We start from the raw sequence: 18,385 nt of genomic DNA, 5'->3' as shown, positions 1-18,385 counted from the left end.
GCTTTCTAAAGAATACAAATATTTTGAAGCAACAGCCAACAAATAGTAAAATATTATTAGACATAATGAAAGCAACTCTCACTTCTTTGAAAAGCCTTTACAATGGGCAGAGGATCAAAGCTGCCAGCACCATGCAAAAAAAAGAAAAAAGTGCCCATTCAGGGATGTCTGAGGGGAGCCTACCTTCATGTCTAGATGGAAATTGCAGAATCCATTTTTCTAATCCTAGTACTGGGAGATTCATTGACTACTCTCCAATGTTTATGATAATGATAAGGAGGTAAACTGAAATTTTTTGATCATTCTTCCAGGTTTAGTAAAGAGCCTCCAACATGTTTTGGTTGAAAGAATTAAACTGTAAAGTTTCGTGATGCTTAAACAATATCACAGTGAAAAATTTGTATATGTTAGAATAGTGTAAAATGTATTCAAATCCTGGAGAGTAACTTAGAACAATTTCTTTCAAAAGGCTGGCTTACTTTCAATAATAATGTATTATTTATGTTTTCTATTGATAACAGGCTTTTAGCCCTTTATGTATGAAAAGAAATTCTTTGAAACCACGGTGTTTCCTCCTTGAATTAACTGAGCATGTATTAATAAGTCCCTGAATTAGTATAGGCATTAAAATAGTTTTACATGAAAAAAAAATCCTTAATAAATTTAACAATCATCTCACTTATCTTGATAATAAACTAGTTATAGATTAATCATTCTTCTATCTCAGCAATTTTATCAAAATTTTTTTCATATCCATGGGAAAGTTGCCTGGAGCAAGAAATCTATGTTAATTTAAGCCTCTTATCTTAAAAGAACCCTAAACTCAACAGTCTAGTGCCATTTTAGACATCCAGAGACATCTCAAATGAGACTAGAAGAGAAATAAAAAGATTTGTTGAAGACCAAGTTCTTTTCAGAGTGTCAGCATGACACTGAACAGGGCTGAAGTGACACGAAGTACTTAGAGCTGGCATCTGGATCACTCCCTTCAATACAGTGTAAAGCTGAGAACAGGATTTATATAGTATTTCATTACATTCTGGATACAGTGTTGCAATATCAGTGGAAAAACGTGTATTTTATTGTTTCACTAGCAAACTTGTCTTTTCTCTGAGATTACAGGTTATGGTATGAGAACCCGGGTGTGTTCACACCTGCTCAACTCACTCAGATCAAACAGACATCTCTTGCCAGAGTTTTGTGTGACAATGGTGACAACATAACGAGGGTACAACATGATGTCTTTAAGGTGGCTGAATTCCCACATGGGTATAGTAGCTGTGAAGATATTCCTAAACTGGACCTCAGGATGTGGCAAGACTGCTGTGAAGGTGTGTATACAGATGGATTTGAGTATATTAATGTGCATTTTGTTTAGCGTCTGTTTGGTTTATTTTAAGAAGATATTTGACTGTTGTTCAGTTTTTATTAAGATACTACACACTGAAGTCTCAAGCACAACCCTTGTTAAGTGAGCAAGCATTTGATATTTTTTATTAAATAGACAATTTCTGAGCATAGCATTGATATGAGCATTGCATGAAGTAGATAACTTTTCTTCCTTTTTTGAATAAATATTCTTGTTTTTTGCCACTGCCTTTAAAAGATGGGACAGTGAGATGACTTGTTTTTCTTGGGAAACATGTTGGGTTTTTTTTTCCCTCTCCAGAAACAGAGTTTACTTAGCTGCATAAAGACACTAAGAATTCCATGTTTCTTAGTAACCTGCATGTTGGCTTGCCTCACACACTTTTCTACATGGCCTCTCTTCGGCCATCATCACATCAGATTTCACTGCATAGAATGGTAGGGGTTGGAAGGGACCTTTAGAGATCATCTAGTCCAACCCCCCTGCAGAAGCAGGTCCACCTAGATCAGGTCACATAGGAACATGTCCAGGCGGGTCTTGAAGATCTCCAAGGAAGGAGCCTCCACAGCCCCTCTGGGCAGCCTGTGCCAGGGCTCCATCACCCTCACAGTGAAATAGTTTTTTCTTACGTTTAAGTGAAGATCACTTCCCAAGAGAATATCCTGCATCACACAGACTTGCAGAATGATAAGCAATAGCATCAACAATAAAGTATTTCAGAGGATAATGATCTTTCTTTATTCTTTTCTCCTTGAGAGTGTTATTATAATTTTCTTTTGATGAAACTTGAGTGATGTACCCTGGCTGAAAAAGTATATTCAGGAATTTTGGAACTTCTCTTAGGAACTCTGATTATGTGGAAATTGCTGTCAAATAAATTAGTAACTGAAAAAAAAATGGTCTCATGTAGAGAGAAGGTAATTGTACTATCAATTGATAATTATTAGAATCTTATAATTTACCTAGTAGGAACCTCACATTGAATACCAAAATCTTGTAGATTTCCTGATGAGAAAGTAACCAAATTTGAGTTCTTCATCTTTTCTACTGCTGGTTTTCTTGAGTTTACTACTACTGAGTACACTATTCAGTAATCTGTCAAAAGATGTGCATGAATAAAGAACCAGTGGATTGCATTTCAGAGGGAGGTCACACTTTTCCAGTAGTGTCCATTTAACTCTTTTGGTAAGATATAATTATCCCTGATGACAGAGAATTTTTTAGTGATATAGCTTATAATTTAAGGCAGTAGATAGTCAATTGATGGAGGATGTCCCTTCAACCTGTAGTAATGTAGTAAATACTACGTTAGTGATGTAGTGTAGTGTAGTGATGTAGTAAATACTGAGGAAGGATTCTAACTACTATGACTCCTCACACTTTCCACTGCTACAGTGTGGAGTCTCTCCTCCACAAACTGCTCCAGTATGAGTCCCTCACAGGGTCATAAGTCCTGACAGCAAACCTACTCTGGTGTGGGCTACTCTCTCCTGACGGGCTCCCAGGCCCTGCCAGGGACTTGCTTCAGGGTGAGCTTCCCAGAGAGTCACAGCCTCCTTCAGGCATCCACCCACTCCAGCATGGGCTCCTCCATGGGCTGCGAGTGGATCTCTGCTCCCTGGTGGCCTCTGTGCACTGCAAGGGGACAGCTGCTTCACCATGGGCTGCACCACAGAGAGAAAATAAATTATCACTCTTCAAATGCTTAATCATAAGCAAATAACTCATATTCTAACAGTTCAGGATAAGTTCACTTTGCCATGGTTCATGAAGCTTGACAGTTTCACAAATACATTAATTATATTAATTTGGAAAAATGGTAAATCTGTTCTGAGAAATTACGTGTTGATTCTCTAAATGTGATGTTATCACTGAGCCCTCTAGTGCAGATGTTATATTTGGAAAGTCTTTAGAGTATTCAGCCATTCAACAGCCTAGATTGTATTTTCATTCAAGAATGTTACTACCAGAGAGTACTGCTGGATGCAGTACAGTTAGATAAATGCCAAGCAAAAGAAAGAATAAGTAGCTAATGTTCTTCTAAAAATTGCCTATGTGTATCCCTTTCTTCTGAATTCCTTTGAAGTCTGTGGTAAGGTTAATGAATTAAAAAAACATGTATGTATGGCTTGAACTGCTTGCTTTTGTGGATGAATGGGTGTGACATTTTCTGTGGGAATTCAAGTTTAAGCAATTAATTCAAAGATTTTTTTCATTCTGTGTCACTATGGGCTCACCACTGCTCTGAGGTAGAGGTATACACAGCATACATTTAGGAACAGCATTTACTTTAAGATCTGGGGTTTTATTTCTTGTGATTTATTACTGTTTAAAAGAAAAAAAAAATCTCCACATTTTAAATACTTTGGTTTATTTTATAATTAAAAGTATCCCATTAAAATTTAGAATACACCATACTCTTCATTGCAGTTGATGTACGCTTAATAAGTGACCTATATGTTCAACTGTTTCAGCTTGGTTAAAAACACATCTGTTTTTGTTATCATTCCTGTTTTGTTCAAGTCAAAATACTTTTCCATATGAATAATAGAAAAATCTTCTTAGTCACAGAAAGCTACTTAGATTTCTTCAGTAAAGCTAGTATTTATTTCTTATAAAGCAGAACATTATTTCTTTTTATAACCACAATACCAGATTTCCGTTAGATTTCAGTTAACGAATCATACAACAGAAATACTAGTGTATGGTGGGACATGAAGGTACACAGGTTTTACTTCTGGTTTTCTTCACTTTCTGCCTTCCTTTATCTTGTCAGAGATGATGAGGAATTACTGCAAATTTACTGCAGTTCTTTATTTAAGCAAAGAATATCCGAGTTTCAGATTTTCCAAAAAGGAAACTTCTGGTGCTTTTTATCAGGCTGTAATGCAAAAAAACAAAATTACTTTTTTTTTTTTCTTTGAATGTACTTGATGGACTTTGCTATGATTTCTCTTGCTGTCTTTTTATCTCAGTTCAGAACCCAAAACACACAAATGATAAGCCTCTCTTGTCTCAAATATAAGCATGTTGTTATGGTTATGCCAAATAACGTTGAGATTAATTGCTTTTTAAAAAGTCTAGAAATTAGGTACAAAGACTTACTGGCTCAAATGGAAACATGGTTTCACTCCAAATATGTAAATTTGAAATGTTTTCCACTGTGAGTCTTGAAAAATTTCATACTTCTTTCTTTTTTGGTAAAATGAAATATTTCTTCAGTTGTGTCAAACAATGATCTGGGAGGAAGTGATTCAGACAAGATGCAAGTCATCCTCATAAGCATAAACTGATTTAGGAAGATGATTTTTCTTGGTTAGTTGTCAATTAACAACCAGTGTATCTCCTGTATCAGATATTGGGGTTTTTTGTTTATTGCAGCAAAACAGCCTATGATTAAATGCATTTAAATCCCACTGAATTTCATTACAAGACTTAAGACACACTTTTTTGTCGAAATGCTCTTATACATGGTATTCCAGAAAGATAGATCTATATTTATGAGCTCCTGTGTTTTAAGACCAGACCGACAGTTATGTCATCTGTTGCTTCTGTACTGACCACATGCACCTCTTTGATTTAAGCAGTGCTTCTAGAAAGCCATCATTTATTCTAATGGTTGTGCTTTATTCCAAGTTTAAAAATTGTCTGGCTTTTGCTTTGATATAACACTTCTCGTTACACCCTTTTGTCTTCATAGAAAATACTAACACTGGGCTAAGCACTAAATGCTAAGGAAGACTAACTTTTAAAATGTTAACAGGAGTCTCAGTGTGACAATGGAAATTGTTTATCAAGAACTCTTCAAAATATGAAAATAATGCAATTTATTCCTGAATGTGTTTTCTCCTTACACAGATCTTGTGGTTTTCCTCTATCATATTTCTTTTTGCTTTCTGCATTCAAATCTATCTTGTTATATTTAAACTTACATTGAAAGACCGAGTCTGTTAGCTTAATAACTATGCAGACTATAAAAGGCTACTAAAACAAAGTTACATGCTCTGCTTTTGTAAGGATTACATTTTCTTTTTCCTTTCAGTAGAAGTACATTTCAGTAGAAGTCCATCATTTCTATATAATTGCAAGTTTTATTGAAAGAATTAGTATTTTTATTTCTATTTAATCCCAACCAAGAATATTTTATCTTTTTTCAGATATCCATTATCAGTAAAATACAGTTTTAATTTATAAACTTAAAATAAGAAGGCTTAATCTATGACTTTGCTTTTGTGTTTGCTACCAGAGTTCTCATGCCAGTAGTTGCCTCCCTAGTGAAAAGCAATAGCAAAGCATTGTGTTTATACCCCAGATTATTCCTGAATGAGTCCCTAGATCTAAGATCCCAGCCTGGTGAAGTTCTGCTGCAGGCAGTAGAGAAAGAAATGCCTCAGGAGGACAATTCAGGTTACAACTTTTTCTTCCGCCAATGTCCATTGACTGTAAAGGAAACATGAGTAGTAAAGCATCCTAATGGAGGTGTTGGTGATTTCTGCAAAATTAGGCAGGTGGAGGACCTTCTTTCCTGTAGGCTATTATTACCTTTCTAAGACAGTGATATCTTCACAGTCTGTTGGGCAGGTCAGTTCTTACTGACCTGCTTACTTTTCAAAGTTCTTCTTAATTTTCAAATTCCCAAATTTTTGTGGATTTGCAGTCTTAAATAATTTTTTTCTCACTGATTTTTGATATTCAAATTCCAAAGATGCATGGGTTTGATCTGCAAAGCTTTCTGTCGAGTCCTGTTTATTTTTTCTGGTGGGGAGGTTGGAATTGTTTTGGTTTAATGTTAAGTAACTAACGGTTCTCCTCTGTCTTTCTGCAGAGCATGCAAAACCTATTCAGATTACAAGGACATGATGTACTTTTAAATGTCTTTAGGCTATCATTAGTCATATATTAACACTTTATATGTCAGATTCTGCAAATTGTCTAGGTACAAATTGTCAAAATTTGCTTTCCCAACAATGTCTAAACTTTCTGCTTGCTGTAGCATATGTCTGTGAACTTCAAGGTCAATTACAGACAACATGATTATTATTAGAAGTCCACAGTATATCAGCTGGGACGTGACAGGGTTGTCACTTTATTGTCGCTTGTATTGCATTATTTTTGTCCAGGGAGTTGAACTAGATGATCTCTGGAGATCCCTTCCAACCCTACCATTCTATGATTTATGTAAAATGTGTCTCTTCCAATCTGATCAGATTACTGTTGGATTTTAGGCCACGTATTAATTTTTTTGCTGCTATTTAATTTATCGTTTGTTTGATAAAAGTCTCAACAGAAGAAATGAAAAGGAGCAGCAAAGGAATGGGGCCTATTTAGCAAATAACAAAACCAGCCACTTCGAGTTAGGGTTTTGTTTGGGATGAAAAGTCTTTCTTCTGTGTTGTGTAATTTTTAAGTAACTGCTTTATGGAAACATCTACACAGAAAACTTTTTGACATTTCAGATATTTTTAATGTTTCTCCTCTCTTTTGCTAATCTCACTGGCATGACTCGGAGTTCTTAGATATATGCAAATGCTTACAGTAACAGCAACATAATTAACTGCAGTAAAGGTCAAAGAATTAAGTATTACATAATAGAAATAGTAGTTACATTATATGTGCTTTTTCTTCACATTCTCTTAGTCTCTCAAATTGTTTTGGCTTAATCTACTATTAGGTTAATTCCCCTTAACCCGGATTTTGAGAGGCGATTCACAGGTAATTAAATTATTTGATACTTCTCCATGTCAGAGGGTTCTTTTTTAATCAAATTTACATTATAGATGCATTTTTAAAACTTTGTGGGAAACACCAGATTTTCTTCCATATACAAATGGATTAATTTGGCACTTGCAGAGTAATAATATCTATCTTCTGGAAGAACATGTCCATAGAGAAAAAGAATCCTTAGGTTGCTTTTAAAAATCTAGGTTTTGTGCAGAGAATGAATTGGACTGAGTATAGCTAACTTGGAGAAAATTTAGGTAGGCTGAAGAAAGCAGACTCAGACTCATTTTTCTAATTTACTCATATTTACTAATACTGTTAAGATTTTGTTGTTTTGTGGGGTTTTTTTAGGAAAAAAACACCTTGATTTAGGCTTTGTGAAAGCTAGAACATTTTGTCTAGCATCTCTCAGATGTGACAACCATCTTCCTTGTACCTGAAACAGAAATCAAGAACAGGAGTTGTTCATTTAACATGTTAATGTGTTTGAGTCTTTAAAAGCTACAGAAATACTTGGTCCATGTACTTCAAGCTGCTACTGGACATGCGGTTCTTTTATTTACTAGTTTAAGGTGATAAAACCTTCCCACGATTTCAGACTCTAAAAACAAACTTGAGTAAAAAACAATGGGCCATTGTCTATTATACTAAAAAACCTTCCAAAAATCTATGTTATGTGAGATGTTCTAAACAAAAGAGAATGATGGAAACCTTTCAGAAATTGTTTCCAAAAGAAACTGAAATTTCTGTAACACTCAGGAAAACTTCAGGCAACAGAAAAAAAATCCTCTGACCAAAACTTGTTCTTTCTTCAGTGGCCCTTCAGAGTGTGAGGCCCTTTCTCACCATACTAAATACAGAAGTGCTAAAGGTGATCAAAAATGCCTTCATGCCAAGCATTTTACAGACACGGCAGTCTGTTTCTGTCTGAAGGAGGATTGTTTCTGAATGGGCAACAAGAAGACTGTGAAAAACAACAGAAAACACAAGAAGAAAGAGCAATATGTTGGCAATAAATATAATTGAGCCAGTAATGTGCCCTTGTGGCCAAGTGTGTCCAGGGGGTCAAGAGACATTCTTCTCCCACTCTACTCTGCCCTGGTGAGTCCTCATCTGAAGCACTGTGTCAAGTTTTGGGCTCCCCAGCTCAGGAGAGACAGGGAACTGCTGCAGAGTCCAGCGGAAGGCTACCAAGATGATCAAGAGACTGAAACGTCTCTTCTGTGAGGAAAGGCTGCAGGAACTGCTGCTGTTCAGTCTTTCTGCTGTTCAGAGAAGAGGGGTTCTCATTGACACAAGTATTTAAAAGGTGTATGTCAAGAGGAAGGGATGTCATTTTTTTCTCTTGTGTCCAGTGACAGGACTAAGGGTAATGGTCATAAGCTTTAACACAGAAAGTTCCTCTTAAACGTAAGGAAAAACTTCTTTACTGTAAGGGTGGAAGCACTGGAAATGGGTGTCAAGGGAAGTTGTGGAGTCTCCTTCTCTGGAGGTTTTCCCAACTCTCATTCCTGTGTAACATGATCGAGGTGGACTTGCTTTAGCAGGGGAGTTCACTAGATGTTCTCTAGAGGTCCCTTCCAACCACTGCCATTCTATGATTCTACGATCATCTCGTTCTTTGCTGGTGCTGTTGTTATATGAGGAAGGTAATAGTTACAAGGTGCAAGGGAAGAAAAGTGAAGGAGAGTTGTGAATAATTTGTGTTTAGTCTAGATAAGACTGCAGAGGGGATTTCATTAATACTTAGAAATATCTAAATGGTGGATGTCCAGAGGTTGGAGCATCAGTTTTTTCTGTTGTTTTCAGTGACAGGACAAGGAGTAATGGAAAGAAACTGGAACACAAAAAGTTCCATTTAAACACAAGGGAAAATATTTAACTCTGAGAGTGACAGAGCCCTGTCACAGGCTGCCCGGGGAGGGTGTGGAGTCTCCTCCTCTGGAGGTTTTCAAAATCTGCCTGGACACGTTCCTGTGTGACCTGATCTAAGCACGGGGGTTGGACTGGATGATCTCTTAAAGTCCCTTTCAGCCCCTACCATTCTATAATTCTATGAAACTGTGTTCAAGAATGATATCTAGGTGTTGGTTTTGAGCTGAAAATCATTCAGTACTTTTTGTTTTCAGTCTCTTTTTTTCCATCTTAATTTATATTAAGCCATGGACAAACCAGATTTTTCTTAACAGAGAATGTGTAGTGGTCTGGTATAACTTTACATTTATTTCTCAAGTTGCTCAGTTCAACAGACTTCAAACATGCACAATAATTTGTCTTAAGGTAGCCAATGTAGCTACTTCTAAATTAGAGAAAAATACTTTATAAAATGTTATTGACTTTCTGAAGAAATTTGTTCCGGTGCAAGTTCTCATCCTGATGAGATTCTCATCCTGAATGTTATCACTGAACATATGAAGGATAAGATGGTTATCAGGGGGAGTCAACATGGATTCACCAAGGGGAAATCCTGTTTGACTAACCTGATATCCTTCTATGAGTGCATAACCGGCTGGCTGGATGAGGGGAGAGCAGCAGATGTCATCTACCTTGACTTCAGCAAGGCTTTTGACACTGTCTCCCACAACATCCTCATCAGAAAGCTCAGGCAGTGTGGCTTGGATGAGTGGACAGTGAGGTGGATCGAGAGCTGGCGGAATGACAGAGCCCAGAGGGTGTTGATCAATGGCACAGAATCGAGTTGGAGGCCTGTGGCCAGTGGAGTTCCACAGGGATCGGTTCTGGGGCCAGTGTTGTTCAACATCTTCATCAATGACCTGGATGAGGGGACAGAATGTACCCTCAGCAAGTTGGCTGATGACACCAAACTGGGAGGACTGGCTGATTCCCCAGAGGCTGTGCTGCCATTCAGCGGGATCTCGACCAGCTTGAGAGTTGGGCAGAGAGGAACCTCATGAGGTTCAACAAGGACAAGTGCAGAGTCCTGCACCTGAGGAGGAACAACCCCATGCACCAGTACAGACTGGGGGTCGAACTGCTGGAGAGCAGCTCTGCAGAGAGAGACCTGGGAGTCCTGATGAATAATAAACTAAATATGAGCCAGCAATGTGCCCTCATGGCCAAGAAGGCCAATGGCATTCTGGGATGCATCAAGAAGAGTGTGGCCAGCAGGTCAAAGAAGGTTCTTCTCCCCCTCTACTCTGCCCCGGGGAGGCCTCATCTGGAATACTGTGTCCAGTTCTGGACTCCTCAGCTCAAGAGGGACAGAGAACTGCTGGAGAGAGTCCAGCACAGGACCACCAAGATGATCAAGGGTATAGAACATCTTTCATATGAGGAAAGACTGCAGGAACTGGGGCTGTTTAGTTTGGAGGAGATTGAAGGGAGATCTTACTAACATTTATAAATATCTAAAGGGTGGGTGCCACGAGGTTGGGACATCCCTCTTTTCTATAGTAGATAGTAACAGGACAAGGGGTAATGGGATGAAGCTGGAACACAAAAAGTTCCACTTAAACATAAGAAAAACATAAGAAAAACCTATTTCACTGTGAGGGTGAGGGAGCAGTGGCACAGGTTGCCCAGAGGGGTTGTGGAGTCTCCTTCCTTGGAGGTCTTCAAGACCCGCCTGGACATGTTCCTATGCGACTTGATCTAGATTGACCTGCTTCTGCAGGGAGGCTGGACTAGATGATCTCTAAAGGCCCCTTCCAACCCCTACCATTCTATGATTCTATGATTCTAAGTTAAAAAAAAAAAAACAACACACAATAAACATTAGGAAAAATTACTTCATCCCTGTTTCCTGTTGCTTTCGTGACTCCTTCTGCAAATACCAAACCTAGCTGCGATTTATCAATGAGATTCTGTATTTCAGCTTTTCCTTCTGTTTTCTCAGCAGACTCTTTGCTTCTGTAGGCTGAAGGTACTGTTACTTCCTACTACAGCTTGCCCAATTACAACTTTTTGTTTTAAAGCTTCTGTGAAACAGAAATGAGAAAACTTTTATTTTCTCATTGTCTCCTCTTCAGAGTACTCTTCTGGTTCCGATTTGGTTTTCTTTTTTTTTTTTTTAAATATGACTCCTTCTAAATGCTCATTTTGTTTGGAAGGCTAAATAAAGTGAACTGAAGGAAAGACATACTTCATATTACGAAGACATCCTCTTAATGTCTTAGGGGATTTATGTCATGATTATTATCAGGCTTGAGAATGTCACTCTCCATGGAAAGTGTCTCAGTCTTCTAAGTGACTGGTGATACCTTCATATCCCTCAATTTTGGAAGTAGGACTAGTGAACAAGTAAAGTGTGTCTATAAATATTTTCTAGGCTTTAATTAAAGATTCTCTTTCAGGTGCCAAAAATAACAAATACTAATGCCTGAAACAGATGAGGAAGCAACAGGCTGGTTTTCTGTCATTGTTTTCCTCTACCCTATTCCAAAAGCAGAAAATAATTAAAAGCCAAGAGTGTGGAAATTTCAGAAATGAAAAGAATTTTTAGAGTAGCACTGATAAATATGTGAAAATAATCTTTATTTCTTCATTTCATACTAAAAAGCTGGATTGTGAATAATTAAATTCTTTGCATCTAGTTGTCTTAAATGTTCTGTCACTGAGGCATATTTAGCTACCGTCACACTGATTCCAGAGAGATCAGACTGAATATATGAATCGCATTTGCCAATTCAGAAGATATTGTAAAACCATACTAATTACTGCTGAATTATACTTTAGTTCATAATGTGTAATTTCTTGTCTAATTTCAGACTGTAGAACTAGAGGACAGTTTAATGCATTTTCATATCACTTTCGGGGAAGACGTTCTCTTGATTACAGCTTTCAGGAGGACAAGCCCTTGAAGAAGATGAAAATGTCCAAAACAGTAAGGTGAGATTTGATTTTTTTGTTTTTTTTTAAACAAAATATGAAAACCCATTTGTTTTCAAAATAGAAACTGAATGATTTCTTTGTAAATTTCTATCACTTTTTTCATGATTGGTTTCATCCTGACACTTTTGTGTATCTGCTAACAGTAAACCACTTCATTTTCAAGCTCAAATTTGTTTAAGATCCTTTGTGACTGACACAGTACAGTGCTTTTGTCCTTCCTGTACTTTTCATGAAAAAAACTCAATAATGAAGCATAATTTGAAGAGGATTTGGACTCCTACATTCCTACTGTACCTGTAATTTTGTTTCCTCCTTGGGGCTGCTAAGTCCTCCTGTAGAAATAGGAAGAAACCAAGTGTTAATAGCACTAGCATAAAAATTTGCGATACTGGTAGGGATTGCTTCTAATACCAAAATACTCAGAGCAGGAATGGAGAACAGTAGTGCTACAGATAATGTTGTTTATAACTCATTGACCCTCAAAATACTCTAGCAAGGAAGTAAATCACAATGTCAGTCACAATTGATTAACTGCACAAGTTTCCTGCAACTTCCAGGAAATCAAACCTTATCTAAGAATTAGTGCAATTAAATGAGTTCTGCTCAGACCAAACATTTCTTATGAAAAACCTTTACAATGAGCGAATTTGAGACTCTTTTGACTTCTAGCTTATTCCTTTTAGCATGTATTCTTTTAGCAAATAAAATTATCTGCTTGATTGTGATGAGCAGGTAGAGTCAGCCCACTCTGGCAAGGAAAGCAGCTAGACAAGTACATAGACAGGTAAATTTATCTCAGCAGTTTCAAATACTCATGCAGATGTTATAGCACTGAAGAAACACCACCATTATATTTGACATAACTGATAGGAAGATGTCCTAAAATAACAGATCCTTTAGGTGTTTGGGATTTTAGACAAGAGAAGACAGCAGCTAAGTGTAAGTTTACTTACAGACAACAAAAAGAAAGGTTTCTTTAAAGCAGTTCTTGAAGAATGATGTTTTGTCTGTCTTTTCAAGCGAACTATTGGAATTTTTTAAGTTTGCAGAAGAGCAGTTCACATTTTAAAGATGCTAGTTTTATAATCCTAAAATTGTAGCAGGATTAATTTTCTGGGCTCCTCAGCTCAAAAGGGACAGTGAACTTCTGGAGAGAGTCCAGCACAGGGCCACAAAGATGATCAGGGGACTGGAACATCTTTTATACGAGGAAAGGCTGCGGGAACTGGGGCTGTTTAGTCTGGAAAAGAGGAGACTGCGGGGAGATCTTATTAACATTCACAAATGTCTAAATGGTGGGTGTCAGGAGATTGGGATATTCCTTTTTTCTATTGTAGCTATCAACAGGACAAGGGGTAATGGGATGAAGCTGGAACACAAAAAGTTCCACTTAAATATAAGAAAAATCTATTTCACTGTTCAGCTGAGGGAGCACTGGCACAGGCTGCCCAGAGGGGTTGTGGAGTCTCCTTCCTTGGAGATCTTCAAGACCCACCTGGACATGTTCCTGTGTGACCTGATCTAGGTTGACCTGCTTCTGCAGGGGGGTTGGACTAGATGATATGTAAAGGTCCCTTCCAACCCCTACCATTCTAAAAAAAAAAAAATTAAGTAAAAATGAAAGCAAGAAAAAAAATAAACGCTTATTTGTGCGAAGCAGGTTGCTTTTGTTAACTTACTGTTTGATTGTGTTTGAGAAATTAAGCTCAAAAATCTACAGCAGTCCAGTTGCTAATAGGGACTACAAAACAGTAAATTTACAATGCTTTATTCATAGCATAAACAAAGCTAAGGCAACCTCAGCCCTTTAACATTCTCATCAGTTCGCGTGCTCATTGTTGTGTTTAAATTCCATTTGTGGTTAGACGATTTTTGTGTCCTTTTTTTTCCTTCTCTTTTTCAATAACTTGAGCAGGTGGGGAAGATTAAACTTTTTGTTATACAATAGCAGCTGGTTTACTTGAGTTTTGGCATGTTATTTTGTTTAGAGTTCTTTACTTTAGATGAAAAACTATGGGAACCTAAGTAGCTTGAACACCTGCCAATGAGTGCTGTTTTAATTTAAGAAGAAAGATTATAAATCATGAGAGGATTTCTTTGCCAGTTCATTCTTTGTATGTCCTTTAGCTCTGGAGGATACATGCTAAGAAAATAGGAATGCATATATGGATTCAAGGATCTTAATACAATAAGTGACTTAATAATTAGTGTTATCCTCATTTTTTAATCCATATTTTCTTAAGTGATGCCAAATAATGTATTATTATTTATGGACAGTGCCTTTGATATAAGTTTCCCATCAACAGATTGAATTGATTCACACAATTTAATGTTGTACATCTCTTGTCAGGTATCAGCTGGAGAGTGCTATAGACAAAAGAGTCTGGATTTTATGTATGATAACCAGTATTGATTTCAAATATTAGTTAAAACGCGACACAGGAACGTGTTCATATCTAAACGTACTTCTCATTCATTATGAAAACCAACTTTTCCTTTTTTAAAGTCATATTTCCTTGAATACATGTTTTGCTAATGAGCATATAGAGGGAGAAACTGAATCTGAATGCAGAATGTGAATTTCATGTTTGGAAGTAACACTTTTTAAGACATAATTTTTGCCTGCTTTCATATTGGAGGCTCAAGAGATTTCTCAGTGAATTTAAGGTGATGCTCTACAGTGTCACTGATGACAACTTTATGTGTCCCTATGCATGAAATGCAGACAATATTTTTCTAAGTAGAAGAAATTCCCTGGTTCTAGTGATAGTAATCCACAGCTCAGCTCACATGAGTCTGTCTTCAGCGCTGGTGAGTCTTTGTGTGCTCTTGTAATCTATACAGTTCCTACATTTCTTGGTTCCTCTCCTTTTACATTTTTGCTAAGTGTTCTAAAATATATAGCCAAGTAAATGTTAAATTAGATTGATATCCTGACTTGACATTCATTTGTTGTAGTTCGGTGAAACAGAGTAAATATTTCCGTAATACCACATCAGCATCTCATGAGAATACAAACATGCCCGCAGTGAATGACTTCAAAGAATTTGTTTTGGAAATGCAAAAAACTATTTCAAGCCTTAGAAGCCAGGTAAGGTGCTATAATGGAGAGTTTCTAGTTGTAGATTTAATTTATAATGTTCTCCTAACATCACTCTTATGTTTTTAATATTTAGAAATCTACTGCAGCCAAAAACCACCACATAGTATCTCAAACAAAACACAACACAGAACATGGTGTGTTATTATTCTTTATTTCTCTGTCCTTTTGAAATCATACTGAAGTATTCTACAATTAGACCCTCTTGACTTTTGAACCTGAAGCCTTGTGTAACCATTGCATATTAGACATGGAATTAGTCTTTCTCTAAAAATTTTTCTGTAGCATTAATAAAATCTTTTTTTCTTATCTGAAATGTATAGAATCTATGTAAAACTATGATTAAAATTTAGACTTCATGAGAAGAAGCTGGGTTGTAGCTGTAATCATACTTGAGATCTAGATCACTTAGAGAAGACTTTTACAACAAGGCATAAATAAATTCTTCATTCAAAGTAACTCAGACAGTAACAGTTTTAAAAATGTGTACCATACATAACAGATAAATCTAAAGTAGGGCAAAATGTTTGCCTGGAGTAATTAACTTCCTCAAGAAAAGCTTTTCCACATAAATATATAGATATCTATTCATATCTATATTCATACAGATATGAATAATATATTTATTTACATAGTAACTTGATTCCATCTTAAAATGTTGTAATTTTGTCATTGTTGTACTCATCTTCAATGCTCCCATTCTGACCGTGGAAATGCTATATTAAGAGTTATTACTTTTCAATAAGTTCTTCTTTTTTGATATAAAAAAGACTGAGGGATTGTTAAAAATTGTACCTTCTAATTACTATTTTAAAGAAGCACACATAGAATAATCATATTACCCCTTTTTCATCACTGAGGAAAAAACAGATAGTAAAAAGTCCAGGCAAACATTTACATTTTTTTTTTTTAATAATTTCATCTTCTTATCATTCAGACATTTTTAAAAGTTTAGATTTGTCTTTGCATTTATGTCTTAGCAATTATTGGTGTGGTCTTGTATATTGCTATGGTAGGAAAGATGTATCTTCCGTTAGTTTTCTTTTGAAAGGCTGTTTCCATACCTATTTACTTTTTACCAGTCTTTTAGTGTTGTAAAAACTAAGTAGCGAGAACAGACAGAATACCTTGCACAATTAAAAACCTTTGTCTCGGTTACTAACTTTCAAAAATGTTTTCAGATAAAAAAACTTGAATCACGCCTCAGTAAAACTGATTGCACTGATGAAAAGGGTAAATCATATTCCAACAATGAAACCTGGAAAAGGGACCCTTGTACTGTATGTGAATGCAAAGTAAGTATGTGGAAATACATTTTGAGATAGACATTTTATTAGGTTTTCCTTTTAACACAGCAGTTCCAGTTTTGGGCCTGCTACTTAGTGGGTAATATTTGCTAATTGTCTTTATGTGGCTCTTCAGTTATTTGGTGCAAGAAATTATATTGTTCCGATATCACTGCCCTTGACACTGGTTTTCTGTCCAGCTTTTATGTACTTTCATTATATTTCTATTTTCATTGATATAGGTTTGTACTGGCAGAATTAACTGCAAAGTGAGAGAAAATCTAATAAAATCCATAAAAAATGATGGAAGCTCATCTAACTTGTTGCTAGATTTCAATGTTGCTTTTTGTCATGGTGAAATTTTTAAAAAGTAGTGTAAGAAATATGTCTGTACTTGGTATCCCAGATTTTTATGCCCAAATGTTAGATAAAATGGTATACTACTCTATTAAAGATAGTACAATACAATACAAGGACCTTTCAAGTTTATGCTGAAATAAACTATGTGGAGTTAATCATAGCCGAGATCTTGTAGAGGACAAATGAGAACATATTCTTCTGTAACATGACAAAATAATTTTTTGTTTAGAACGTGTAGCTAAGTATATTCCGTAATTTTTTCTTGTCACAGGTTGGTCAGATTACCTGTTTTGTAGAATCATGCCCACCGGCTGACTGCGAAGCACCTGTGAAGCTTAAAGGAGATTGCTGTCCAGTCTGCTTAAAACAAAATAGTAATGAAAAGATGCCAAAGTCTGCTTTTTAAGAATTTAGGGTGCATACTCCTCAAATCATATCAATGCCTGCTGATGGCAAAACCAGGTAACTACAGTCTTAACAACAGCAAGAAATCAAGATTTACAATATTCTAATGGTGCTGTAACAGTATAACATAATGTATCATTTTATTTTCTGCCCACGACGGTAACCACAATGCAAAAATTAACGAAAGGGAAATTAGCAAACAGGTCAATGTTAATTGTATGTTAAACTTCTCAGGTTAGACAAATTCAAACTGGTGCTACTTTAAAAGAATACTGTCAGGTAGTTTTAGTTACCCAAAATGATTGGGCTTAAGACTTATTCTAAAATAAACACTTTGTTTGCTGTCTTTAATTAGCAACATTAAAAGTTTACTATCACTTTTCAGTACCAGTCTGACTTGATATTTAGCTCTTTGTTATTATTTAGTAAATGCAGGGAAAAGGAATAAACAAGGTCACTGGGCCCAAAGTAGTGCCACAGAGAGCAAGTTTCTGCCAACAACAGAGTTTCCATACATGGAAATTCTATTGAATCACACCATTGTTTCTACACCTTGATGAGCAAGGAAATTAAGAAATTTACGTGACATCTTTCAACTTCCTTTGATTAACTGAAGGAGCAAATTTACATTTGCAAACCAATGAAAGGTAGAGTTAGTAAGGAAATACAAATAGATGTAATTGGAAGATAAAAAAAGCGGCTGTAATAGATATTCCTCATTCTAGGAAAACATACATGACAGAGTAGTATTTGATCTTAAAATGAACATAGTCGTCTTTGTCAAACCGTATGTAGTCATTGTAACATGACCAGCCAGTCCAGTTTTAAAGCATGCTTCTCTTGATCTCAGATCAGCTCATGAATTTGTATGGCCCTGTTTTGAAAATGGAAAAAGATGTCACATGCAATTTTGTATAAAAAGATCCCTACTGATTTTGTTGTGCATATTATCAATCGCTATATGTTCCTGATTATATTGTGGCACTATTTGTTGAAAAAAGAGCAGTCAAAACCAAGTGTCATAATTAATTGTGGATTGACTACTTTTTCTGATTTTTTTAAAGGCTTTTTTTCAATTTCATCTAATACATATATATTTTTACCTCAGTATTTTTATCATTCATGTTAAAGATGACCTGCCAATGGACTTTATTTCCCATTTAATAAATTTTTAACTTTATAGAGTATATGTCTATACTAGCATTTCAAAGTTGCGTACTTTTTAGAATACAAACTGCATATTTTTGACCAGGATTTATATTCAGTGAAGGACAACTATCATACCTCATTTTA

The 18,385-nt window shown here is 36.1% G+C and overlaps 1 protein-coding gene across 1 annotated transcript in view; it reads left to right on the top strand.

Moving 5' to 3' along the window:
• Positions 1 to 18,173, top strand: part of PXDN (peroxidasin) — an 86,842-nt gene extending 68,669 nt beyond the window's left edge. Inside the window, exons 19-23 of the mRNA XM_061990601.1 lie at positions 1,123 to 1,331; positions 11,818 to 11,938; positions 14,900 to 15,032; positions 16,223 to 16,336; positions 16,959 to 18,173. Of these exons, the coding sequence (XP_061846585.1) occupies positions 1,123 to 1,331; positions 11,818 to 11,938; positions 14,900 to 15,032; positions 16,223 to 16,336; positions 16,959 to 17,093 (712 nt within the window). The 3' untranslated portion in view covers positions 17,094 to 18,173. The remainder of the gene's footprint in view (positions 1 to 1,122; positions 1,332 to 11,817; positions 11,939 to 14,899; positions 15,033 to 16,222; positions 16,337 to 16,958) is intronic.
• Positions 18,174 to 18,385: the final 212 nt, after the last annotated feature.

Source organism: Colius striatus, chromosome 2 (assembly GCF_028858725.1).
Source record: "Colius striatus isolate bColStr4 chromosome 2, bColStr4.1.hap1, whole genome shotgun sequence".
Taxonomy (NCBI): Eukaryota; Metazoa; Chordata; class Aves; order Coliiformes; family Coliidae; genus Colius; species Colius striatus.
Note: the sequence above shows the minus strand (reverse complement) of the source record. Positions and strands in the feature narration are given on the sequence as shown.